Source organism: Bufo bufo, chromosome 2, assembly GCF_905171765.1.
Source record: "Bufo bufo chromosome 2, aBufBuf1.1, whole genome shotgun sequence".
Classification (NCBI taxonomy): domain Eukaryota; kingdom Metazoa; phylum Chordata; class Amphibia; order Anura; family Bufonidae; genus Bufo; species Bufo bufo.
The window spans coordinates 504,992,156-505,006,192 of NC_053390.1; the positions used below are offsets into that span (position 1 = coordinate 504,992,156).

The following is a 14,037-nucleotide window of genomic DNA, read 5'->3' on the forward strand; positions in this document are numbered from 1 at the left end:
ACATCACAGATCCAAACAGCGTCGGCAGACTGCAGTGAATCCTAATGAAGCTGTGTTTGAAATGGATTGGAAGGAGGGGCCCTCTTCCAGCACATAGATTTTTACAAAATAAATTATTAAACAGGTCTTCATCAGGATTTGAACTCGAGATCTTCTGTATGTCAGGCAGAAGAGTTACCATTACACTACAGACCTGCTCTGTTGGAAGGACTGAATTTTCTGTGCTTAAAATGCTATTTTCTTCACAGGCACTAAACACCAAATAAATAGTATATTACTGAAATGAATGGGAAAAACATTGTGCCATCTACCAATCACCATAAATAATATGTTCACTATATTGTACAGCTTAATATTGCAGACAAATACTGTTTTGTGATATTTCATACTAAGGATGTTACAAAACCTATTCCTATTTTCTATTCCTCTAAATTCTATTTTTCTGCCATAACTTTTACTATAAAGATTTTACAGGTTTCAGTGAGATTTGAACCCCAGACCGTGTGTACAGTGAAAAGCTGCCTTAGGCTACTTTCACATTTGCGTTGTGCTGTCCGGTTATGAGATCCGGCACAGGGTCTCAAAACCTCAGCACAATGCTTCAGTTTTGTCCCCATTCATTGTCAAAGGGGACAAAACTGACAAACCAGAACAGAGTGCACCATAATGCATTCTGTTCCAGTTTGTTGCGTTCCAATGCCAGACACAAAACTGCTGCATTTTTGTTGTTAAATATCTTTTATTAAAGATCAAAAAGAAAAAGGCACAGATGGTACAATGAAGTGTCTTGGATATCATGATAAAGCATCACGCAACACATATGCAATAGATAAGCATAAACTCAGAATGGGTGAGATGTGTCAATAAGGCAGCCAGGGAGATGACAACTAAAACCACCCAGATATGGAGGATCCCAGCTCAGGAGGATACCAGACATATAAATGACAAACAACAAGACAAAGACAAGGGAAGGGGGGGGGGGGGGGGGGGTCAATCTTGCGCTGATATAAACCAAAAACAGTTTAGAAAGTGGCATCTAATCTTCGCAACCACAGCTGATAGTCCCTAGAATCCTTATATAGAATACAAGGGGTCCATATTTTGAGGTATTTAGCAACATTCTCTTCATCCTCTGCCATGAGCTCCTCCATTCTATGGATTTTTTCAAAGGTATTGAGCCAATCCCTAAAGTGTGGGGTGGTTGTGGTCTTCCAATATCTAGGTATGACCAAGCGAGCGGCCTGCATGAAAAAACGTAATAGACCCCTTTTCAGGGTAGATATAGAACCAGGGAGCATAGATAGAAATGACCCTTCCAGAGTCCATTGTGCAGTAGTGCCACTAAGCCGGTCGTACAGATCATTTAAGGTCTTCCAAAAAGGAATTAACCGACTACAGTGCCACCATATATGGGCCATGGAACCTGTCTCTTGCTCACAGCGCCAACAGGTGCTTGGACAGGATGGATAAAAAGAGTGCAAGAGATATACCAACTGGACATGATCTTAGAATTCTTCTCTTGTAAGTTGCAGCTAATGGATGATTTATGTGATAAAGCGAATGCTTTTCCCCATTGTTCAGTGGAAATTGATTTACCCAAATTCCTCTCCCACGCCCTTACATAAGGCAAGGAAGAAGGGGGCCCTCCTCCCTCCTGGAACAGCCCGTAGACCAGAGACACAGTGTGTAGGTGGCGAAGATTGGAGACAGAGAGATTCAAAAGGAGTGAGGTCCCTGGTAAGAACTTCCATGGGGCCCAACTTAGATATAAAATTTGTCAAGCTAGTATAGCTGAATCAGGCCCCTTGGGAATGACCCTCCAGGAAAGAATCCAGTGGGCGAATGGCTTTGTTCACAATTAGCTGGGACACCCGCGTATTCTCTTCACACTGAAGACCCAACAACATACACCTTCCTACAATCTGTGGGAAGTCAGGGTTGTTAAATATAGGGGTCATAGGGCCAGGGAGCGAGGAGAGGCCCAAAGGTACAGCCATTCTGTCCCACACCTGCAGTATACCTGACGTTATCGAGTGGAGGCGCAGGGGTCTTTTAGCCTTAGGTATCCAAAGTGAATTCTGGGTAGGATAACCCACCTCTCTCCTCTCAAACTGAATCCAGCGTTTGGATAGACCATTGTGAAACCAATCCAACACATAAGAGAGAATTGCAGCTCTATGGTATTTTTGAAGGTCTGGGACCCCCACGCCACGCGGTAGAACATTAATTTTTAATGTATGGATTCTCCCAAACCATGACAACGGAAGATTATTCCAAGCCATCAGATCCTTTTTATTTCATTTAAAAGTGGGGCAAAATTTAGATGGAAGAGATCAGAAATCTTAGAGGGGATAGCTGTTCCAAGGTAGGAAATGTATCTGAGTGACCAATGAAAGGGGAATGAGGACTGTAGGGTATGTACCAGGTTAGATGGAAGCGTGACTTTAAGTATCTCAGACTTGTGAAGGTTGACGTTAAAGTTGCTAAGATCGCCAAAGGCCAAGAACTCCCTTAAAATATTGGGAAAGCTAACTATTGGGTCAGAACAGTAAATGAGCAGGTCATCTGCATAAATTGCAATTTTGGACTCCATATCCCCTATCTGAAGGCCCTTGATGGATTCATTAGCCCTGAGAGCCCTAGCCAGGAATTCCATGACCATAACGTACAGCAGGGGGGAAAGTGGGCATCCCTGTCTTGTACCGTTATGTATCTGGAAAGGGGCAAAGAGAGAGCCATTGACCCGAACTTGAGGTCTGGGGTCATGATAAAGAGCAAGAATTCTACAAATCATATTAGGGCCTAGACCAAAGGCCCTCAAAGATTCACTTAGAAAGGTCCAGTCGACACGATCAAACGCCTTCTCGGCATCAACCGAGAGAAGGCAAAGTGGAGATTTGGTCACATTGACTCGGGTTAACAGGGCCAGCGAGCGGATGCTATTGTCTCTGGATTGCCACATACTACACACTTCAAGGCCTCCCACTGAATGGTTGGGTTTGAGGGATCAGTTTTATGAACCTCCACAAAGTCTGAAATAGCAGCCTTAACATCAGCGACACATACTGGGTCCTTTAGTATGTTATCATTAAGTTTCCAAGAACCCCGGGAGCGGGTATGGTCACCAATTTCCAGGGTCACCCAGATAAGGGAGTGGTCCGAGAAAAGGACCGGTTCAATACCGGCAAAAGGGCGAGCATCCAGGAGGGAGTGAGAAAGGAGGAGATAGTCAAGACGATAGTAGTTGTTGTGAGAGGCAGAGAAGAAAGTGTGATCTCTAACTGTGGAGAATTCGCCATATGTCTACAAGTTTAAGGTGTTGTAGGTGTCTCTTAAATGCACGGGCCACCCCAGCAGGAGCAGAAGACCTACCTGAAGAAATATCAACAGAGGTATCCAGGGGGAAGTTCAAGTCACCTCCAAATATAATCGGTAGGCCACCAGCAAATTCCTCTAGAGCAGTAAAAATTGCAGGGGAGAACCTGGATTGATCTGTGTTAGGAAAATAGACATTCGCTATTACCAACGTTTTAGCATGCACAGACAACTTAAGGAAGAGATACTATTTCAGTACTCAGAACAGTACAAGGGGTCAACTTGTGTATAGCTATAGACACCCCTCTGGATTTGGACTCCTGGAATGTGCTATGAACCCACTCCGAGAAATATCTATTTTGGCAGGTAGGGACATGCCCAGTTTTAAAGTGGGTTTCTTGCAGAAGAGCTATAGAGACCCTCTGCTTATCTTTTATTTCTCTTAGCGGGGTCATTTAGACCATTAAAATTATAAGAACAGATCTTAATAGAAGCCATAAATCAGTATATGTATGAACATCTTTGTACCTCGCAACGCAAGGGAAGGATTGGGAAGGGGGAAGCGAGAGGTTAGACACAGCAAAACAGGGGGACAAGACAGATAGGTCAAACAGATCTTGTGAGTCATCTGCTTAAACACACAACTCCGATAACTCGGAAATTATTAAGGGTAACACTGCAACCCTAAATATGTATGTAAAGGGAGGGAAAGTGGAGGCCCAGATGAAGCATGTTGCCCCCCCACCAACCCTGAACCAGATTTATATTAAATGAACAGAACTATCCATCAATATTATACTATAACCAACCTAAGAGGTCTAAACCTCAAATGAAGTAATTGAAGCGAATGGGAATTACACACTTCCTAACGACATTATAAACATTAAGGAGCAATAAGTGCTCCGCAGGAAGGAACACTGTCAGGCCCCATGTATAGTTTTATATAAGTTTTCTGCATCATCCATTTGCCCGTAGTATATATAAAAATGACAGACTATTTCTGACCGGACGTTTCGGTCACGATGGACCTTCATCAGCGGTCATGTTATCTGTAAAGTGGGTGGAGGTATTCCTGGGCGCTGGATGAAATAAAACTATACTTGAATTGCAAAACTTCCTGAGTGCCTCAATATTTTATTACTTGGATCACGGCCTAACAGCCCTTGATTGGCACCGGTGATATTCCTTGAACAGAGTGCGGTTCCTCACTTTACTACAGGCCCCATGTATAGGCGCATTTAGATGTGAATGTAGGTTAATAAACAAGAAGTCTCAAGATGTCTTTCTCTGTTTCGATGATCTTGGGGACACCTTGGACCATTGCTCCCTGTCTGGCATGTGCAGCGAAGATGGGACTGTTGGCCAGTCCGGAAGGGAGACCTGAGGTAGTGAGAAAGTTTCTAGAAACTTGGAGAGGTCCGCCGGGTCACGAAATGTCGCCGATCTTCCATTCTTCTTTGCATGAAGCTGAAATGGGAAACCCCATCTGTCCTTATCTTTTAACAGGGTAAGGATAGGGCGTACCGCTCCGTAGAGTTGAAGTGTTTTTCTGGAGAGGTCAGGCATAATTTGGATCTGGGACCCTTCAATCTCCACTTTCTCTGCCTGGTGAGCAGCATTAAAGATGGCTTCTTTAATTTTTTAAAAGTGGACACGGCATACAATGTCGCGTGGTCTGGCCGGATATATCGGTTTAGGCCCCAGAGCTCTGTGAATACAATTGAGCTCGATAGGTAGTGTGACCGAACCATTCAATAAAGAGCCAAAGAGTGACTGTATGGTATGCTCTAGGTCACCGGGTTGAACCGATTCCACGACCCCTCTGATCCAGAGATTGTTTCGGCGATGGCGGTTATCGATGTCATCTAAGTGAGATAGGAGCTGGGAGATATGCTGGGAGTGGGCTTCCAACACCTTATGGTAATCTTCCAGATGCCCCATTATGGCCTCCTGCGCCTTCTCAGAGGCCTCCACCCTGTGGCTCAGGTGTTTGACTATCCCCTTTAGTACCTCCATCTCGGCCTTGTACGCCTCTCCAGCCTGAAGACCGAATTCTCTAGGTCCTCTTTGGTGGGTAATGCCTGCAGCTGGGCACGGAGATCCCAACCGCTGTCTGAAGCTCATGATGAGGGGCTCCGAGAATCCATTTCAGGAGGCGATGAGCGCACGCTGCGTTCTGCGCTAGGAAGGGAGGAAGCGGCGGCCATCTTAGGCGTAGCTTGATGCCCGGCAGCACCCATCTGGGAGCCGAAGAACTTCTGAATCCCAGAGTTCTCAGGTTTCCACTGGACCCTTTGCTGTTTTCCGACCCATCTGGACTGTCGGTAAGGCAGATTGCACAGAGGATAGCGAAATATAGCAGGGATGGTGGTAGAGCTGTTTCAACGTGCGTCTTACTCCGCCATGAGCAAGCCACGCCCCCCTACTTGCACGATATGCCAACTGCTGCATTTTTGTGTGTGGCATGGGAAACTGAACACACACCAAAAACCATGTAAGTTAATGGTTGCCGGATCCAGTGCCCATTGTCTTACAACGGTTTTAGTGCCAGATCCAGCATGTTCGTTTTCAATATAATACACCTGGATCAATTTTGAATGGATGCAGTCGGTTGTATTATTATAACAAAAGTGTTTTGCTGTGGTTTTGAGATCCCATGCCGGATCTCAAAACCAGACAGCAAAATCGCAGATGTGAAAGTAACCTTACCCACTCCTCTAAAGAAAAGCTCTGTTGTTTTTTTAATTTTTATTAACTAGCACAAAACAGTAGTTGCTATCCCTGTAATCATAATAACCCATGCCAATATAGTGAACATATTATTTACGGTGATTGGTAAACTGCGTGAATAAAAATAGGGGGGTGTACATGGTTTGCCTGTATGGTGCCGTGAAATTTCTGAAGGCAGCCCTGAATCCAAACATGTTTCAATTCCTGCTGGAGAAAAACATCCTATGACACAGCATCATTGCTGACATCACGTCTACAGGGAAGGGTCCAGGAGAAGGAGCATAACACCGCCCTCAGAGGCATGGTCACTGATGATGTTGTGTCAACAGGGCAGAGCCTTACAAGCATTGGCAGAACCAACACAGTGGAAAATGTCATGTGACCACAATGGAGTACAGGAAAATGGGGGATTACAGATAAACAGTCACTATTAGTAAGTGATAGCATATGTTGTTTCCTGTCAATTGATGTTGAAAATTGCAAAACCAGAATACCCCTTTAACCTCCTAACAGTCACATTAAAATTGGAAAAACCCTCCCAAAATGTAACTTTTTTATTGTAGGTTTTTTATGTGTCAGCAGTAAACCTTGTTGGTGCAAAGTCAAAGGACACAATTGTATTTTTAACCCCTTAATAATAATAAATTTTAGCCTTAAGGACCAATAATATTTTCCTACTTTGTGTTCCAGCAGTCATTACGTTTAAAAAAAAATTCTTCTAAATTCTTTTTTATTTTGCAGGATTAGTTGTAGGTTTTTTAGAAACGATTTTGGGGTATTTTTTATTTCATTATATTATTTTATTTTTAGGGGGAAAGATTAAAAAAACAGCAATTTTAACTTTTTTTGTGGAATTTTTTTACGGTGTTCAGTGTGTGGTAAAAATTCTTCTTTAGCTGCTCATATCTCTGGTTTGGTATCAGCATTCCAAGCTTTCAAACAATACCAGATATACACCATTATCTTCTTAGTCTTGTATAAAAGCCTGGAAAGCCTGAGCTGAACTCGGGAAAAACTGTTAGTTGATGTTATATGGACTGAACAACCCTTCTCCTTTATCTGCATCTGTATAAAGATAGGTGTGTGGTACCATTCTGTATACATGCAGTGGCCGGGTTTGGGGTGGCCTCAAGTCTATGCTGGGTCCCCCAGACATTGTCGAGGTGTCACCATGTGTTGCTGCACTCTGGAGGGGATGGTAAGGCATGGTGCACCCCAATGGGAAATAAGAGTCAGGGTCTGCAGTGAACCAGTGTGCTTCTTTACTGGAAGAATTCAGGTGTAAAACAATACAGGCGAGGAATAAGGCTGGCTTCTCCAGTCTCCCCCCTGTCAGAAGAAGGGTTTGATGCTGAGGAAAGGCCTGAGCTAGCTGTCCATCTCTCTTTCTCTCAGGCTTGTACCCTGGCCAAAGGCTGGTGATCCAGGGTCTGTGGCAGAGTATCCCTGTCTCAGTGTCTTCTTCTGATCACTCAAGTAGTCTGGCAGAGTCTTCCAAGCACTGTTCCCTAACTGCAGAACAGTAGGGGTTTTGACTGCTCTCCTTATATACAGTTTCTGGCTAAGCTAAAAAATTCTAATGGGAGGGGTGAAGTGGAGAAACTCATCATAAACAATACAATGTTAACTCCCGTACTCTCGTAGACTTGCATTAGAGCTTCAATGATACTCAATGGCAATGACACAGCAGGTTTTCCAGACAAAAACTGGTTTTTAGACATAATAGAGCTAAACCAGACATTTAAAAGGTCAGTCTGTCTGGTTTTGGTGGTAAACAAGTCTGGCTTTTTCCCTCCAAAACATGCTCTTCTTTAAACCTCATGGTAGCTTCTCATTATTAGCTAGAAAGTTCCAAAAGTCTCTCAGTATTCATTAACCCTTTCCACAGTGCTGTGCAAATACAGTAAAAATGAACAGGATATATATCACACAATACATATCAAATGCAGTTACACAGTATTAAACAGTATAAGTCCATGCAAATTAACCCTTTAAAGTGAAATAAAGTAAGGAGTTGATGACTTTGCATAGGAAAACACGGGCAAATGTCCAGACGTCAAAGTACCCAAGCTCCAGAGCACTACATACATCATTTCCACTTGAAGCTAGGGTGCAATTAGTGATAACTATTGGTGATAGTATAGAGCATTACAGTGTACAATGAAATCATTTTGTATGCACTATTCCTGTGCTGTGACATCACAGTGTGCAACATCTGTCATTGTATGCTATATTCTTGTACTGTGACAACACAGTGTGTATCATCCGTGTATATTGTATTATTCTTGTGGTAACCCTAAATTTTGAGGCTCTATGATTAGATTTTAGGTCAATTATGAACAAGTATCTATATTACCTAGAGACTTCTCCCGGCCATTTTTGTATTTCAGAACCCTTATGACCTAGAGATAACCTAGAGATTTAGGACCTCAGGGTCACATCTGAGAAAAAGTTGCCTTTTAATCGAACAGTTCACAATATATCATACCTTTAACGTAAGGTATATTCATCATCTGAACAGCTTTCTGTTCTTAGAAAAAGAGTCATTGTTCTCCTTTAAAATTGCACATGTATGCAGCTCTGTAATCACCACTCTGTATTTTTTTTTTAGCTTTTTTTTTAATTTCATTTACTTCAATTGTTCTTGGCATCTGTAAAAAGGACCTGCTCCCCTCTGCACTTGCTCAGATTACAGTGGAAAGTTGGCAGGAATTCACCTTTGCTTCTCCTGCTCCGTCCATGCTAGTTCTGCAAGCTGTTAGATGGATGGGGACATTTATTTCAATGCTACAGAAAGACAGTGGCTAGATATTAAATTATCTACTAACATTGCCTACACTAAGATGAAGGTATCTGCCAACAAATACGGTGAAAACTATAATAGAGGAAGAGAACATTCATAAATTAAAGGTTATTCTTGGTCTACTGAAAAACTATATAATTTTCCAATGTACTTATGAATTTCTCACAGCTTTCAAGATCTATGTTTACTGTTATAAGAACGTAGATTGTTTACCAGCAGTGGATAAACGGTGCATAGCTCATTAAAACACATAGCTGTGATACGCTGTACTGCAACGAGGTGTACAAGATATGAAGCCCTGAAAATATCATAAGCGATCAATCACCAGTATAATATGTGGGACAACTCAAGGGTTATTGACTTAAAACTTAATTTTATAGTAAAATGTTAAATAAAAATGTTGAATCATTTTTTATTTAGTCTTAGTAGGATATGTAACGGTCTATGCCAGAGACTCATACCAAACAAGCATCAGCCAGAAAACATACAGAAAAACACCCAGGTCGTGAAAAAGGTAAAGAACCATTGGATCGTACATCACATCACATCCCTTATGATGATGGCGGAGTATCCACTGTGGTTGGACAGTAACAGCACAACTGCTGTGGTGATAGTGAGATAGCCACTGTGATCAACCAGGAACAGCTGTAACATCAAAGTATTTCAAGCATTAATCCAGGGACTGCTAGTCTATCCCTATTATGCCCTATTAGGGAGTGCTACACTGGCCCTAAAAGACCTAACCACAGAGCACCCGCCCTGATAAGGGTGACACTGGAACCCGTCCCTAAGTTGGAATGCCCTAAGTATCGTCTTAGGGCACCTCCAAACCCTGACATGCATGTTTCCCATTATGTTCCTCAGGAGGTAGGGAAATTGTAGCAGGGGCCAAAAGAATCTTAAATATGCTAGGCAGGATTATTCTTGTGCATAAAGGGCAATATATAGTTAGATAAAGTGCTATCAAATGGAGGTGTATGGGTGCACTGGTAAAGGTTACTTTTTTCAAAATAGGGCAATTGATAGCCTGTGGTGTTGCTAAGGATACAATTGCAGTGGAATTGTAACCTGCGTATGATGCAAGATTCCTTTTGCCCCAGCAACAATTTTCCTACCCCCTGAGGAACATCATGCGAAATGTGCAAGTTGGGGTTTTAGGGTTCCAGGGCTAGGGAAAACTTAGGGCATTCCTACATAGGGACAGTTTCCGGACCTGGTTGCCCTTATCAGGGTGGGTGCTCTGTGATTAGGTTTTTTAGGTCCAGTTTAGTACTCCCTGATAGGGAATAATGAGGACAGATTGTATCCCTGGATTTATGCTGTATGTCCTTTACATGACATGGGCAGGTTTTATCCACTGGAAGTAAAAAAATTTAGATTTCTATTGAATGACAGCAGGCAGAGAAGTTGAAACAAAACTGAAGTAATGTAGAAATTATATTGGAAAACTATAACTTTTCATTATACAAAAAAGAAACTTTATTTTCTGAAACTTTAAAAAACAATTCCATGCAGAGTGATCCAGTAAAAAAATCTGTATATCTTGCAGTATCCATTTTTAGCTGGGCTGCCAACTGATCTATTAGACACATGCGGGTGAGGTTTCAGGAAATCCTCCTGATGGAAACCTTAGGCGGACACCGAAGTGTGAAAAAGGCCAAATCCTTTTTTCTTTTTTTAAAAACATCTGTATCAAAAAATCTCAGTTCGTCCCAATGTGTCTCTAAGCAGGGAACTTACCTGCAAGTACTGCAGAAGTGATATTCCCATAGGTGTACACTGGGATGGGCTGATCACTTAGTGAGGAGGTCAGGCCTTCTCTGAGAATGTCTTCTATCTGCTCTCGATCATCAGTGTGAACTGATGAAATAAACTGCATCTTGAGATGGGCAATGATGCTTGCATTCCCTCTGCTGTAAGCACATTCAGAATAATACAGGAATAGTTTATTTTGTACTCTATTACACTATAAAATATGTATTTAACTTTCTGGATGAAAAGTAAAAAACAAAAAAGAAATCTATATACATTAGTTTGTCTATACTTTTACTACATATATCTATCTCATATATCATATCTTCACACCAGTACTATTGTTATAGGAGCAGAACAACGAAAATATCGGAAGTCTGAGATTCAACGCATAAGTGACTCGAACAAAGCCAACAAATACCAATAACATAAATGGGGTCCATTAGGTTTCCATTCGGAAAAATGCATACAGAACTTTTCTCCGCACTGTTTTTGACAAAATCTACGAAGGAGGCCCCATGTCACGATGCGCTCTGTGCGTGGTTCCAGGAGGCGGGGCCCGTTCCCTTGGGAACCACACTGGGGCTGAGTGCCGAGCTGATCACTCAGCGCTCGGCTGTATGGGCTGCATTGGAACTCAGGAGTCATGTAACGCTGGCCACATCACATGACTCCACTAGTGCTCTATTTAAACAGGCAATCTGTGGCCAGCAGAGGTCCTTCCTGCATGATACTCACCTGGTTTGTTTGTTCCTGCTTGGCTTCCGATTTCCCGTCCGTCTCATCCTCTGGTCTTGGCATGCTCTCCTGGTTTGACTTCAGCTTGTCCTGACGATTCTCTGCTTGCTCCTCCGGTACCCTTTCTGCTCTCTTGGTTTTGACACGGCTTGTTTGACCTTTCTGTTTATGTGTTGTTTGTCTTCCCTGCACTATCCTAGCTAAGGGTTTGTCGACCAGTTGTCCCTTGTCGCTAGGACTTGCGAGGCAAGTAGGCAGGGACAGGGGTGAGGGTGGAGTTCAGTGGTCACTACCCCACCCCCTGTGTGTGTGACACCCCAAACAAATGCTCAGAGGTGAACAAGCCCTTAACCCAATTTTTTGTATGAAGCCTTTCAGGATTTTCACACATCAGAATCTACACCTAAATCCTGATTGAATGTCCTGATGTTCTACCAGTAATGCAGCTGAATTGGATATTTTACATGCCATTCACATTCTCCAGAAAAATATCTCAGCTTAAGGCCATACTCACACAGCCAAAATCTGAAATAGATGTATATTTGCCCTGAAATCTATAGCAGCAATTCAAGGCTGATTTCTGCCACAGTTTTTCCTTTTTACAGTGCCCAAGACTGCAGCAAGAACTGACACCCTCACTCATTTCAAATTCATGCAAGTAGCAATCTGTGCTATTTGAATATAGCATGGATTGAAACAGTTATCCAAAACTGTTTTACATGGATTTTTGCTGAAGAATACATGTTGAAATTCTCACCAAATATGATGTTTGAACGTGCCCTAAAAATGAACGTTCTGTTAATTTTAAAGGGATTCTGTCATCAGAAATGAGCCCTATAAGCTAAACATATGGCGATGTCCCTTGTAAAACACTGAATCCTAAAGTGAGTTTATCAAATGCCCCTGTGGCTCTATATTCATAAAAAAGCGGTTTATATCACCTGTCAATCACTTAAAAATGTGTCCAAGGGGACGTCTCATGGTGAAAGGTGCCCGGCCGTTTAGGTGCCCAGCGCCGCCTTCTGAGCTGAAATCGCCGCCCTCCCTTTCATTCGATCCGCCTACCTCAGGTGACTAACCTTCCTTGTGCCCAGCCGTGCCCAGCCGTGCCCGCCTGTGAAGGAGCCCAGCACCGCCTATGTCTCCTCCTTTCATCAACGATAGATAGCCGTAATCTCGCGCATGCGCAGTTCTTTCCCTGAGGCTGATGCCAGCACAGGGAAGGAACACTATAACGGCACTGCGCATGCGCGAGCTCGCGCATCGCAAGATTACGGCTATCTATCTTTGATGAAAGGAGGAGCCATAGGCAGTGCTGGGCTCCTTCACAGGCGGGCGTGGCTGGGCACGGCTGGGCACAAGGAAGGTTAGTCACCTGAGGTAGGCGGATCGAATGAAAGGGAGGGCGGCGATTTCAGCTCAGAAGGCGGCGCTGGGCACCTAAACGGCCAGGCACCTTTCACCATGAGACGTCCCCTTGGACACATTTTTAAGTGATTGTCAGGTGATATAAACCGCTTTTTTATGAATATAGAGCCACAGGGGCATTTGATAAACTCACTTTAGGATTCAGTGTTTTACAAGGGACATCGCCATATGTTTAGCTTATAGGGCTCATTTCTGATGACAGAATCCCTTTAAATCCACAGCATGTTCATTATAACAGCAGATTCCACACAGAAAAGACGCCGATAAGGTCTATTGAATTACAATGGAGCTAATCCAAGAACATTCTGCTGGCACATATAGTATTATGCAAAATGATGAAAAGTAAGTATGTTTTCAAAATTAGAAATTAATAATTTATTTTTATCAATTAAGTATATGCAAAGTAAATAAACAAAACAGAAAACGAAATTAAATCAACATTTGGTGAGACCACCCTTTGTCTTCAACAGCATAAATGTTTCCAGATACACACTGCACAGTGTTTGAAGGAACTCCGTTTTTGTTACAAACATCTTGGAGAACTAAGCTTCTATGGATATAAGCTTGCTCAGATCCCTCTATTTCTTAATGTAATCCCGGAAAGATGCGATGATGTTGAGATCAGGGCTCTGTGGGGGCCATATCATAACTTCCAGGACTCCTTGTTCTTCTCTAGGCTGCAGATACGACTGGCCTTAATTCCACTCAACTGTGCATGAAAACAAAGGAATTGGAGTGCAAAAAAATTTAAACACGTGCTCTGGACTTATGAGTCAAAATTTGAAAGATTTGTCTGTAACAGTATGTTCATGGAAGGGCTGGAGAGCAGTTCAATAATGAATGTCTGCAGAAAACAGTGCAGCATGGTGGAGGTTCCTTGCAAATTTGGTGCTGCATTTCAGCAAATGGAGTTGGGGTTTTGGCAGGATTAATAGTGTCTTCAATGAGGAAATACAGGCAGATACTTACCCATCATGCAATACCATTAGGGAGGCATCCGATTGGCTCCAAATTTACTCTGCGGCTGGACAACAACCCCAAACAAACAGCTAATGGAACAGGGAATATTGGAAGTGATTGCTCTTTTGTTCATTTACTTTGCATTTTGTTAATTGATAAAAATAATCTAGTAACCTTTCTATTTTTGAAAGCGTTCTTACTTGGCTGCATTTTTCCCAGCACCTAAAACTTTTGCACAGTACTGTACATGGCAGAAATCCAAGTCCACATCAGTTTTCTACCACAAATATATTTGCATATGATCAATTATC

General features: G+C 42.6%; 1 protein-coding gene across 1 annotated transcript in view; it reads right to left on the reverse strand.

Annotated features, from left to right (window-relative positions):
• TMPRSS9 (transmembrane serine protease 9) overlaps nucleotides 1–14,037 on the reverse strand; it is a 331,091-nt gene that overhangs the window by 141,515 nt on the left and 175,539 nt on the right. The window contains exon 6 of the mRNA XM_040417828.1: nucleotides 10,589–10,761. Within this exon, the coding sequence (XP_040273762.1) occupies nucleotides 10,589–10,761 (173 nt within the window). The remainder of the gene's footprint in view (nucleotides 1–10,588; nucleotides 10,762–14,037) is intronic.